At 44.7% G+C, this 12,881-nt stretch overlaps 1 protein-coding gene across 2 annotated transcripts in view; it reads left to right on the top strand.

Annotated features, from left to right (window-relative positions):
- arhgef2 (rho/rac guanine nucleotide exchange factor (GEF) 2) overlaps positions 1–10,683 on the top strand; it is a 21,171-nt gene extending 10,488 nt beyond the window's left edge. Inside the window, exons 6-22 of one of the 2 annotated variants that reach the window (XM_054622219.1) lie at positions 303–406; positions 760–903; positions 981–1,230; positions 1,540–1,666; positions 2,497–2,614; positions 2,710–2,958; positions 3,067–3,143; positions 3,582–3,754; positions 5,452–5,519; positions 5,773–5,991; positions 6,225–6,302; positions 6,626–6,681; positions 6,908–6,949; positions 7,257–7,307; positions 7,393–7,683; positions 7,970–8,120; positions 8,293–10,683. In XM_054622219.1, coding sequence (XP_054478194.1) covers positions 303–406; positions 760–903; positions 981–1,230; positions 1,540–1,666; positions 2,497–2,614; positions 2,710–2,958; positions 3,067–3,143; positions 3,582–3,754; positions 5,452–5,519; positions 5,773–5,991; positions 6,225–6,302; positions 6,626–6,681; positions 6,908–6,949; positions 7,257–7,307; positions 7,393–7,683; positions 7,970–8,120; positions 8,293–8,342 — 2,248 coding nt within the window. In that variant the 3' untranslated portion in view covers positions 8,343–10,683. The remainder of the gene's footprint in view (positions 1–302; positions 407–759; positions 904–980; positions 1,231–1,539; positions 1,667–2,496; positions 2,615–2,709; positions 2,959–3,066; positions 3,144–3,581; positions 3,755–5,451; positions 5,520–5,772; positions 5,992–6,224; positions 6,303–6,625; positions 6,682–6,907; positions 6,950–7,256; positions 7,308–7,392; positions 7,684–7,969; positions 8,121–8,292) is intronic. The other variant, XM_054622220.1, reaches the window with a different exon arrangement.
- The last annotated feature ends 2,198 nt before the right edge of the window (positions 10,684–12,881 follow it).

Genomic DNA, 12,881 nt, shown 5'->3' on the forward strand with positions numbered 1-12,881 from the left:
ATTATTTTTATTATTTTATTTTTTATTATTTTACTTATTTTATTAGACTGAAGGATAATTACACAAACACATTCATAGTTCAGTTTAATGTGTTTATAATATTCTATTCAGTCATTTTCACTGTGAAATATCTACTGACTGAACTCAATCTCTCCACCTGTCTCTCTCTCTCTCCACCTGTCTCTCTCTCACCTGTTTCTCTACCTCCACCTGTCTCTCCCTCCACCTGTCTCTTTCTCTATATAACTACCTGTCTCTCTTTCTCTCTCACCTGTCTCTCTCTCCACCTGTCTGTCTCCCAGGATGAGTGATGAATCTGTAGGTCTCAGGAGGATTCTGTCTCAGTCCACAGAGTCTTTGAACTTCAGGAGCAGAACTCTGTCCATGGAGTCTCTGACCGACGACGGTCTGTACTTTATATCAACTCTTCATCATTTATTATAATGAATCTATCTTATTATTATTATTATTATTTATATTTATTATTATTTATATTTACGTTATTATTTATATTTATTATTTATATAATGCTTATTTATATTTATATTCATCAGAGTATATATTTTATTGTAGCTCCTCAAAGATTGTGAAGAGCTACAAGCTGACAGATACTCATGAGTTGTGTGTGTGTGTGTGTGTGTGTGTGTGTGTGTGTGTGTGTGTGTGTGTGTGTGTGTGTGTGTGTGTGTGTGTGTGTGTGTGTGTGTGTGTGTGTGTGTGTGTGTGTGTGTGTGTGTGTGTGTGTGTGTGTGTGTGTAGGTGAGTGGTGGTGGAGCCCCCTGCTGGAGGAGCTGCAGGAGGAGGGCCGCTGTGTTCAGGCCGACAGCTGGAGTCTGGTTGTGGAGCAGAACTTCCTGAAGACGCTTCATAAAGACCTGATCAAGAAGCAGGACGTCATCTACGGTATTTAGATATAAATACATAAATATATATATATATATTAATGGTTGACCGTCAGTTAAAGCAACCTCGTCTCTCAGAGTTGATCCAGACGGAGTTCCACCACGTGCGGACGCTGCGGATCATGGAGGGCGTGTACCGGCGGGGCATGCTGGAGGAGGTGATGCTGGAGGCGGCCGTGGTCCACACCATCTTCCCCTGTCTGGACCAGCTGCTGGAGTGGCACTCCGGCTTCCTGTCGGAGCTGCTGAACCGGAGGAAGGAGGGCCTGACGGAGGACAGCTCCCCCAACTTCACCGTCCAAAGCATCGGAGACCTGCTGCTCAGACAGGTGGGTCGGGCTCGTAGAGGTCAACGCTCTGAGGAGACAGCTCCTCCTGCTGGACGTCTGCTGAAACCACAGCGATCACTTCTCTCTCACTGAACATCCTCTGGAACATTAACATTAAATATTTACCTTATTATAAGACATAGAGCTGAACTGAACGTCTTTTGTAGCTTTTATTGAGGTTTTTAAATCATAAAAACGCCTTCAACCTCCGAAACAGTGAAATGTTCCTTTAATTCTCTGTTTAAACTGTGTGTGTGTGTGTGTGTGTGTGTGTGTGTGTGTGTGTGTGTGTGTGTGTGTGTGTGTGTGTTTTCAGGTCAGTCTGCAGACGACATGAAGAAACTTTACTCTGAGTTCTGCAGTCGTCATCCCAAAGCTGTGAAACTCTACAAAGAAGTTTTAACTCGAGACCGAAGGCTGCAGCCGTTTGTGAGGGTGAGAACCAGGACCAGGACTTGAGCCTGGACATGGCTAGACCCAGTTTAGAGAGCTTTAGACCTGGTCTCAGTGGTTTTAGACCTTTAGTCACTGTTTTACCTTCTTAGACCCGACCTGCTTTAGACTAGACCTGCTTTAGACTAGACCTGCTTTAGACTAGACTAGACCTGCTTTAGACTAGACTAGACCTGCTTTAGACTAGACCTGCTTTAGACTAGACCTGCTTTAGACTAGACCTGCTTTAGACTAGACCTGCTTTAGACTAGACTGGACCTGCTTTAGACTAGACTAGACCTGCTTAAGACTAGACCTGGTTTAGACTAGACTTGGTTTAGACTAGACCTGCTTTAGACTAGACCTGCTTTAGACTAGACCTGCTTTAGACTAGACCTGCTTTAGACTAGACTGGACCTGCTTTAGACTAGACTAGACCTGCTTAAGACTAGACCTGGTTTAGACTAGACTTGGTTTAGACTAGACCTGGTTTAGACTAGACCTGCTTTAGACTAGACCTGCTTAAGACTAGACCTGCTTTAGACTAGACCTGCTTTAGACTAGACCTGCTTTAGACTAGACTGGACCTGCTTTAGACTAGACTAGACCTGCTTTAGACTGGACCTGCTTTAGACCAGGCGTTAACTGTATTTAACTTGGTGTAGATTACATTTACAACCATCCTCCAGTCCAGGTTAGATCCTGGTCTGATCTAGCTTCTCTAGATCTAGACCTGGGTTGGCTCCAGTATGGACACATGTTTGAACTGGTTTAAACTGGTGTAGACCTGATGTGTGTTGACTCTCTGTCTCTCTCCATCCCATAATGCTCAGCGTGCCTGTCGTGGTCCTCTGCTGCGTCGCCATGGCGTCCAGGAGTGCATCCTGCTGGTGACACAGCGAATCACAAAGTACCCCGTCCTCATCCAACGAATCCTCGACAACACCAAAGGTACCTGAGACCTCTGACCTTTGTTAACCTTTGACCTTTAATGACCTCTGACCTTTGTTAACCTTTGACCTTTAATGACCTGTGACCTCTTGCAGGCAGTGAAGAGGAGGCACAGGCGTTGAGACGGACCCTGCTCCTCCTGAAGGAGCTGATCAGCTCGGTGGACAAGGAGGTGCTGGAGCTGGACCGGACCAGGAGGCTGCAGGAGATCCAGGCCCGTCTGGACCCCCGGGCCCAGGCGGAGGTCCGGGGAGGAGGAGTCTTCAGAGGGGGAGAGCTGCTGAGGAGGAGGCTTCTCCACGAGGGGTCGCTCCTCTGGAAGGTCCAGGGCTCCAGGATGAAAGGTAGAGGAGGCCGACGAAGCATCACCTGTTTACCTGCTGTGATGTCACACCTGCTGTGATGTCACACTGAGCTCGACTGCTCAACCCCCGCTGTGTGTTTGTCTACAGATGTGCAGGTCCTGCTGATGTCAGACATCTTGGTTTTCCTCCAGGAGAAAGATCAGAAGTTCACCTTCGCGTCACTGGTGAGTCACACCTGGCCACACCTGTTGACACCTGGACCTCCTCCTGTGTGACAACAGTGTAGCATTAAAGCATGGTGGAACGAACAAGCTAGATAGCTAACTAGCAGACAGTTGGCTGCTCAGCTAGCTTGCGTATTCCACCATGCTTTAATGCTACACTGGATACAGAAAACCAGCTGAACAGCAGGCTGGTTGTCTAACGGTCCCAGTGTCACTCCACACCGCTGCAGAGAAGGACAAGCTAACTAGCTAACTAGCCATCCGTCTCCAGAGCTGCGTCCGCTCTTTTTCCGGCGAGCAGCGACACTTTATGCCTCACTGACGTTGCTAACAGTTCAATATCCATCATACTACTGTTCTATTCCTATGGTCTCACCTTTTGTCTACCTGTCTGTCTGCCTACCTGATCATGTACCTGTCTGTCCACCTGTCTCTCAGGACAAGTCTCCGGTGGTGTCTCTGAACAACCTGATCGTCAGAGACATAGCCAATCAGGAGCGAGGGATGTACCTGATCAGCGCCTCCACCCCTCCAGAGATGTACGAGCTGCACGCTTCGTCCAAAGAAGGCCGGCGGACCTGGATGAGCCGCATCCAGCAGGCCGCTGTCAGGTCAGTATGGAACGGTACCTCATAGTACTTCAAAGTACTTCATAGTACCTTATGGTACCTTATGGTACCTTATGGTACCTTATGGTAACTCATAGTACCTTGTAGTAGGTTATGGTAGGCAGAAGCTCTGTGGCCTTGTTGCAGCACTCTGAGAAGCGTTGTCAAGATCAAATGGTGAAAAGGCACAAAGTAGACCCTCTGGTCCCGTGTGAACCGGTGCATCCTGACCCAGAGGACTGGTTCCATCCAGGTGAACCAGAGGAGGCAAAGAGATCCACATCTGCCCTGCCGAAGAGACCTCCGATGCTGCGCACCACCTCTGGATGAATCGGAGAGGAGATACTTTGCCTGCAGGATGGTCCAAATCAGAAGAGCTCAGGACCTCCTGGTGGTTTATGGGAAACACGGTCGGGGTGTTGTTTCCTCGCCACGGTGTTTGAGCATTAGGTGTTTGAGCATTAGGTGTTTGAGCATTAGGTGTTTGAGCATTAGGTGTTTGAGCATTAGGTGTTTGAGCATTAGATGTTAGGCCGCCTGAAGCCGGTTTGGTGCACAAATCATCCGATCGTCCAGGTACGACGGTACCTTAATGACCTGAGATCACAGGGGGGAGACGACACCTCACAAACACCTGGTGAGAGAGGAGGACCTCAGGAACACCTGGTGAGAGAGGAGGACCTCAGGAACACCTGGTGAGAGAGGAGGACCTCAGGAACACCTGGTGAGAGAGGAGGACCTCAGGAACACCTGGTGAGAGAGGAGGACCTCAGGAACACCTGGTGAGAGAGGAGGACCTCAGGAACACCTGGTGAGAGAGGAGGACCTCAGGAACATCTGTGAGAGAGGAGGACCTCAGGAACATCTGTGAGAGAGGAGGAGAGTCCAAACGGAAGAACCCTGAAGAAAAGGAAGAAACTGGCTCTTTGAGGCCCAAAGGGAACTAGAAACAGACCTCCTTTAAGTCCACAGGTGTGAACCTCTCTCCTGCTGTGCTCAACATGTGGAATGGTAAGACCTTCAGGAACTTGTTGAGTCCCCTCAGATCCAGGACTGGGTGCAGACGTTCCCCCCTGAGAGGGACAGTCGTAGCCTTTTGAGGGCGAGAGATCTGCAACTCTGCCTGGTGTTGGAGTTTAGCTTACGCTAATGCTAACATGGCAGTTAGCCTGTGAAGAGAGGAGATGGGAAAGGATCTCAGGGAAGACACTGGAACTCAAACTCGTACGGGGTCCTGGGCCAGTCTGCAGGACTGTTGAGTACACTATGTACGCTATGTAGTACAGTATGAAGTACAGTATGAAGTACAGTTTGTAGTACACTATGAAGTACACTATGAAGTACACTATGTAGTACAGTATGAAGTACAGTTTGTAGTACACTATGAAGTACACTATGAAGTACACTATGAAGTACAGTATGAAGTACACTATGTAGTACAGTATGAAGTACAATATGAAGTACACTATGAAGTACACTATGAAGTACACTATGTAGTACAGTATGAAGTACACTATGAAGTACACTATGAAGTACAGTATGTAGTACAATATGAAGTACACTATGAAGTACACTATGAAGTACACTATGTAGTACAGTATGAAGTACACTATGTAGTACACTATGAAGTACACTATGAAGTACACTATGAAGTACAGTATGAAGTACAGTATGAAGTATATCATGTGTTTTTTCTGCAGTTGTCCGTCCAGAGATGAGTTTCCTCTCATCGAGACTGAAGACAAAGCTTTACTGCGCAGACTCAGAGGTACAACACCTCCTCTTCACCTCCTTTACCTCTTCCTCCTCCTACACCTCCTTTACCTCCTCCTATATCTCCTCCTTTACCTCTTCCTCCTCCTACACCTCCTCCTTTACCTCCTCCTCCTACACCTCCTTTACCTCTTCCGTCATCTTTTTATCTTTCTGTTTCTTGTCTGCTCATAACATTTATTTTCTAAAAATTAAATGTACTTCAGGTCTAATTCTAAATGTTTCCTCCTCCTCCTCCTCCCTCCCAGCTGACATCCAGCAGAAGGACAGGGAGGTGCTGGAGCTCCTGCAGGAGCGAGTGACTTTGTTTTCTGACCTGGTGGAGGCGACAGGAAGAGAAGGAGGAGATGAAGAAGGAGGTGTGGAGCTCAGCACCACCTCCTCCTCTTCCTGCAGGAACCTGTTTAGAGCGGACACTCCTCACGCTCCTCAGGCCGAGCCGCTCCTCACCTCCTCCATCACTGAGGGTGAGTCCTGGTCCTGGTCCTGGTCTTGATCCTGCTCCTGGTTCTGGTCCTGGTCCTGGTCCTGGTCCTGGTCTTGATCCTGCTCCTGGTTCTGGTCCTGGTCCTGGTCCTGGTCTTGATCCTGGTCTTGATCCTGGTTCTGGTCCTGGTCCTGGTCCTGGTCCTGGTCTTGATCCTGGTTCTGGTCTCTTCTGAACTGAATCCGCAGAATCTGAATCTCTTTTTATTTTCAGTGGACAAACTGACTGAACTGCTGCTGAACTCCAACATCCAGAAATCCACCGTAACCAACGGCAACCAGGAGCTCAGCAGTGAGTCACCGTCACCCGGCAACGCCGTAACCAAGGAGACGGTTTATCATCAGAATCAGAATCAGCTTTATTGAATGCATACGCACAGAAGGAATAGACAAGTTCTTCTACGGCTAAGAACCGTTTTCACCATCAAACAATGAATGTTTATATTTATTTACAGTCATTTTATTATTTATTTAACCAGAAATATTCAGTTTACTGTGAAATAAAACAGAAATGATCACATTTAAGAAGAATGACTGAAACACTTCTTTAGTTATCAGATATCAGCTGATTGCTTTGTGTCTTTGTGTCTTTGTGTCTTTGTGTCCTTGTGTCAGACGGGGACTCTGGTTCTCTGAACGGATCCTTTGAACTGAACAGCAGCTCCTCAAAGGTAAATCCGTTTTCACTTAATTTAAACTCAAACGATCCTCTGCATGAAAACACAAACCAAAGATGTTTTTATCAAAGAGGTTGTTGTTGTATTAAAAGTCATTTTGTCCACAAGAGGCTGAAGTTCATCACATGTATAAGTATTTCAAAGTGAAGACTTCATAGATCAGAATGTGAAAAACTTTCTCCAAATGTCTCCAGTTTACTGAACGTTTGTTCTCTTTCAGGACAGAAACGGCAACCAGCTGCAGGAGCGAACCCTGAGCCAGGTAAAGACCACTTCCTGTTTTATGATCGGGGACCCCGACACTAAACAAATTACTTCAACAAACTTTAAGCTGAGAGAATGTTTGTTTGGAGGAGAAGTTAGATAAGAAGACTTTCTGCTGATGTCACAGCTTTATTAAGGATCTGATTGGTCGTTTAAACGTCTCCTTCCACCTGGACGGAGAACGGAACTATATTCTGTCCCATTAATGAGAAACGTCTGAACGCTTCACTTCAGTTTGAGTTTGAGGGAAGAAGCACCTGTCAATCAGAGCAGTCGTTAACGGGTGACACCTGTCCTCTCCACAGGAGGTCCGTCGGCGGTTGGTCAGTCTGAGCACGCAGCTTCACGCCCTGCAGGTCTGGAGGTTATGTATTCTACATATCATGACGAGATGATTCTCTCTTCATGGATCTAAAGCGTCTACACTCTGACTCCCTCCAGGCTGCCGTGATCCGTCAGGATTCCATCCTGGAGCTGTCAATCAGAACAGACCCCGCCCCTTTGTCTAGCACAGGCCCCGCCCCCGGCCCCCGCCTCACCCGGTCGATGTCGCGTGACGCAGGCATGGACGCCAGCGGGGAGGCGGTGCTGCTGAGGCGGCAGGTGGAGATGCTGCAGGAGGAAGTGACACGGCTGCGTAGGAGGGGGGAGGAGCCAGGAAGAGAGGGGGCGGAGCCAGGAAGCAAGAAGAGGAGCAATGGAGAGATCAGTGATGTCATCAAGGGAGAACAGGTGGGTCAGGATAACTAAAGTAACCCAAGATAAACTAGTATGTTGAGTTTTCAGTGTTTCCATGGTGAAGGTCGCTGTGACCTTAACCTGGTCCGGATCAGTTTCCGTTAAACGTTCTACTGCTCACCTTTAAGGAGAAGGGTACGAATGAAAAGTAACATTAATGACTTAGAAAGCATAATTGTGACTGAAGAGCAGTTTTATTACAACGGTAAGAAAGTCTGGCTTTGTGGTTTAACGAAACCAGGCTAAGCTAAAATAAGCTAATCTACGGTGTCTGTGTCAGCAGGGAAGCAGGAGGCGGGGCAGCAGGGAGCTGGAGTCCCGCCCCCTCGCACCATTGGCCAGCCAGGATCCTGTCGACCAATTGGACGGCGTGGAGGAAGGAAACGGGGAGGAAGTGATGAGAATCTCTCCTCGCTCTGACAGCCCCAGAGGTCAGTACCACTCACCAATAACTGTTATTGATCATTAAAGATGATGATTACATAACTGTATTGTTATTTTAACAACATTTGATAGTATTATTGACGATAATGTGTCTTAATGTGACTATATATAACTCACTTTTTGTGTCGCCATGGTAACCTGTGACCTCCGACCCCTCAGACCTGCAGGACATCCCAGAGGAGAGCGAGTGTGGAGGCGATCCCAGTTAACGTCACACCTGTAGCTGATGACCTCAGGGACCTGCTGATGTCACCGTGATGTCACCTCCAAGTCACCGTGGTGCCAGTCGCTGTCAGACTTTTATTGTGAAAGCTGGAGATGACGTCATATCCTGTTTTACAGAAGCGTTTTAGACCAAATGGGACTAAAATACCGTTTCTCCTGAAGTGTTTTCTGAATGTTGCTGTTAGGTTAGAAACAGGAAGTATAACCATGTGACCTGTTTACATCATCAGCTGTGGCCCCGCCCATACACGCTGGAGTGGGCGGGGCTTTGTATTGGGAGGGCGGGGTTTATATAGTGGCACTGTTTTTCTGTCAGTGAGACTCAAAGATGAGACACATTAATGGTCACCACACTACAATACCCAGAATGCCTTTGGATATCCACAACTTGAGTCACAACCTGCTGTGTTCAGTTGGATTATAATGTTTCTTCTTGTGAGAACCAAACATGTAAACTGTATTTATATGGTAATTTAAAACTAATGGTAGTTTAACATTAGAAACATTATGTAGAATGTTACTATCAAACAGACAAAGAGACTCAAATCTGTTTCTGTCATTTGTGAACCAAAAAAAAAAGAATTCAATTTATAAGTTTACAGAAATGTTTCTAGAATTAAGCAGTTTTTAAAGAATCTCTGAAGACAGTTTAGTTTGTTTCGGGGGTGGGGGGGGGGTCAGTGGTGTTTTTAAAGAAACAGGAAACTGTTTGCTGTTTGACTGAAACATGAGATCCATGCTGTCTGTTAGCATGTTAGCATGTTAGCATGGCTGTTTCTTTTATACTTGTATAGAACCTGATCGTATATTGTCTTATTGATTGGTTGGTTTTAACCAACAGCTTGATTGAGGATGTTTTTAATGAGCTGAAAATTTTAAAGGTGGCCGTTCAGTCAGTGTTGATGGTAAATGTAGTTTATTGAAGCAATAACTTCCTCAGTACTGCTGTTTTGACCAGAGGGCTGAGTTCTCCTGCTGTGCCTACATTTACCAGGATGCATTGCACGTGAGCGTCTGCCGGTCTTATCCTGGACTCTCATGAAGCCACAGCGTCTCTGCTGAGTCTCTGGATCAATAAACACCGCTGAACTACAGTCAGACTGTAGAAACACTGGAGACGCCCTCGTCCTCTGACCTCATATTATGGGATGCCAAGACCTCTGTTAGCTATACAAGAAAAGAGAACACAGTGGTTGAGTTTCTGAGCTCCATCTGGCTGTCTGGAGAACTACAATCTGAACATGTCTGTAGTTCTTCTTCGTCGCTGTCAGTCACATGACTGGATGCAGGAGGAACTACACATTCATCATCCTGTGTCAGTACAGCAGCACTGAGGAGTTCAATGCTTTAATGGACTACATTTACCATCAACACTGACTGGAACGTTTCCCTTTAACCAAAAGCTGTTGATCTGCAGAGCAGAACTGTATTCAAAGTGTTTACTGATGAAGGACGGCAGCAGAGAAAATAATGTGAGGTTCCAACACCTGCAGATTTTACAAATATTTCATTTTAGATTTAAAAAGATGAAGGAGCACGTTCGCCATGGATACAGTAACCATGGACACCGTGATGTTCATTCTGATGGATTTAAATCAAAGCTGCTGATGATCTCAGTGTGAAGGACGACAGGGGAACGTCTCACCATCATCAGGAGTCAACGTGAGGAACGGTGTGAACATCAACCTCCAGACTGAACGATGTGCATAAAATATTTAATGACCGTGTGAAGGAATAAAAACCTCCAAAGTGTTAAAGGTCACATGATACAGAAACAATGCCTACATAAAAATGATCTTCATCATTGTTCTCTGAAACACATTTAAACATTTCAAAAATAAACAGAACGACGGTTTAAAGGAGGAATTCACATAAAATGAAATAAATATTAATCTCCTAATAAGATGCCAAGTTAGGGTTATATTTCATCATTGGAGCTCATGTTTTCTTACTGCGTGTTTATTAAAATTACAAATCTCCTTAGTACATTTCTATATTTCAGGTGTTTTGGTATCATGTGATCCTTCAAACTGCAGCTGAGTTTTTATCATGAAGTTTTATAGACTCGTCCTGTCGATTTCAGAAGTTAAAATGTTCAGAAGATAAAATGTTCAGACTGATCTGGAGTCAGCGTCTTATTATAATGTAGTTTTTAACTGTAGAAACATTCTAATGAAGTAATTGTTTGTATAAAGATTTGATCAGAAAGCTGAAAATGATTTTTGCTGTAAGCTTATTGTTTGTGTGCTCATTATAAATCTAATCAGCTGGACAACATGTTGATGTTGCTGTTTTTATTTCTGCATAAAGTACTTTTAATCTCCATTTTTATTTTGGGTTTTTTGTACTTTATTTATTAAATCATGTTACTTCAGAACTATCTAACCGATCACATAAAGCATTGATATACTCCAGGTAGATTAAACAAATATTAATCCAATATTATTATTATATTCCTTTATTGATCCCCATGGGGGAAATTCGGGTGTTGCAGCAGCTCAACTACACAGAAACAGATAATAAATACACATATTATACAATAAAAATTTAATTAAAATATCCACATGGGGGGGAGGGGGCTGGTCAGCAAGATGACATATTGTCTATATATCTACATATATATATCTATAGAGATATATATATATGTAGATATAGATATATATATGTATATACACTCACCGGCCTCTTTATTAGGGACACCTTGTTAGTACCGGGTTGGACCCCTTTGCCTTCAGAACTGCCTTAATTCTTGGTAGCATAGATTCAACAAGGTGTTGGAAACGTTCCTCAGAGATGTTGCTCCATATCGACATGGCAGCATCACCACGTTGCTGCAGATTTGTCGGCTCATCCATGATGTGAATCTCCCGTTCCTCCACATCCCAAAGGGCTCTGTTGGATTGAGGTCTGGTGACTGGAGGCCACTGGAGTACTGGGAACTCATTGTCATGTCCAAGAGAGCAGTCTGAGATGAGGTGAGCTTTGTGTCATGGTGCATTATGCTGCTGGAAGTAGCCATCAGGAGATGGGTCCACTGTGGTCATAAAGGGATGGACATGGTCAGCAACAATCCTCAGGGAGGCCGTGGCCTTTAAACCATGCTCAACTGGTACTAAGGGGCCCAAAGTGTGCCAAGAAAATACCCCCCCACCATTACACCAGCAGCAGCCTGAACCGTTGATAGAAGGCAGGATGGATCACTGCTCTCATGGTGTTTACGCCACATTCTGACCCGACCATCTGAACGTCGCCCTGAAGTGGAGACTCATCAGACCAGGCAACGTGTTCCAATCTTCTATTGTCCAACTTTGGTGAGCCTCAGTTTCCTGTTCTGAGCCGACATGGAGGCACCGGTGTGTCTTCTGCTGCTGGAGCCCATCTGCTTCCAGGTTCAGAGATGGTATTCTGCATACATTGGTTGTAACGAGTGGTTATTTGAGTTACTGTTGCCTTTCTATCACATGAACCACTCTGCCCATTCTCCTCGGACCTCTGACATCAACAAGGCGTTTCCGTCCACACAACTGCCGCTCACTGGATGTTTGCTCTTTTTGGGACCGTTCTCTGTAAACCCTAGAGATGGTTGTGGGTGTAAATCCCAGTAGATCAGCAGTTTTTGAAATCCTCAGACCAGCCCGTCTGGCACCAACAACTATGCCACGTTCAAAGTCCCTTAAATCCCTGTTCTTCCCCGTTCTGATGCTCGGGTTGAACTTCAGCCAGTGGTCTTCACCACGTCTAGATGAAGAAATGCATTGAGTTGCTGCCATGTGATTGGCTGATTAGCTATTCGTGTTAACAAGCAATTGAACAGGTGTGCCTAATAAAGTGGCCGGTGAGTATATCAGCATGGTGACAGACTGTGGTCTATATATCTATAGATATATCTATAGATATATAGATATATCTATAGATATATATCAGCATGGTGACAGACTGTGGTCTCCGCTGTTGTTGTACAGTCTGATGGCAGTGGGCACAAGTGAGCGTCTGAAGCTCCGTCCTGCTCTTTGGTAGAATGAAAAGAGCTGCCCAGCTGCCACAGTTCCTCATGGAGATATATACATATACATATATATATACATATATATATGTATATATATATATATATATATATATACATATATATATATATATATATATATATATATATATATATATATATATATATATATATATATATATATATATATGTATATATATATATATATATATATATATATATATATATATATATATATATATATATATATATATATATATATATATATATGTATATATTTGTATGTACATGTATGTGAGTCCTTGTCTCTGAGTTTGACTTCATCCTGCTCTCACTGACTCCAGACAGAGCTGCTTCCTCACCAGCTTGTTATATATTCTAAATATTTATTTCTAATGTCCTTTTCTAGAAAATCCCATAAAATGTAAACAGTTGGGTTGAAAAACTGAGATTTGTATCCATTGAGTTACTTTGAAGACGCTTTTAATTTGAAAGTTCCTCTCCGTCACTTCCTGTGGAG

Source organism: Anoplopoma fimbria, chromosome 20, assembly GCF_027596085.1.
Source record: "Anoplopoma fimbria isolate UVic2021 breed Golden Eagle Sablefish chromosome 20, Afim_UVic_2022, whole genome shotgun sequence".
Classification (NCBI taxonomy): Eukaryota; Metazoa; Chordata; class Actinopteri; order Perciformes; family Anoplopomatidae; genus Anoplopoma; species Anoplopoma fimbria.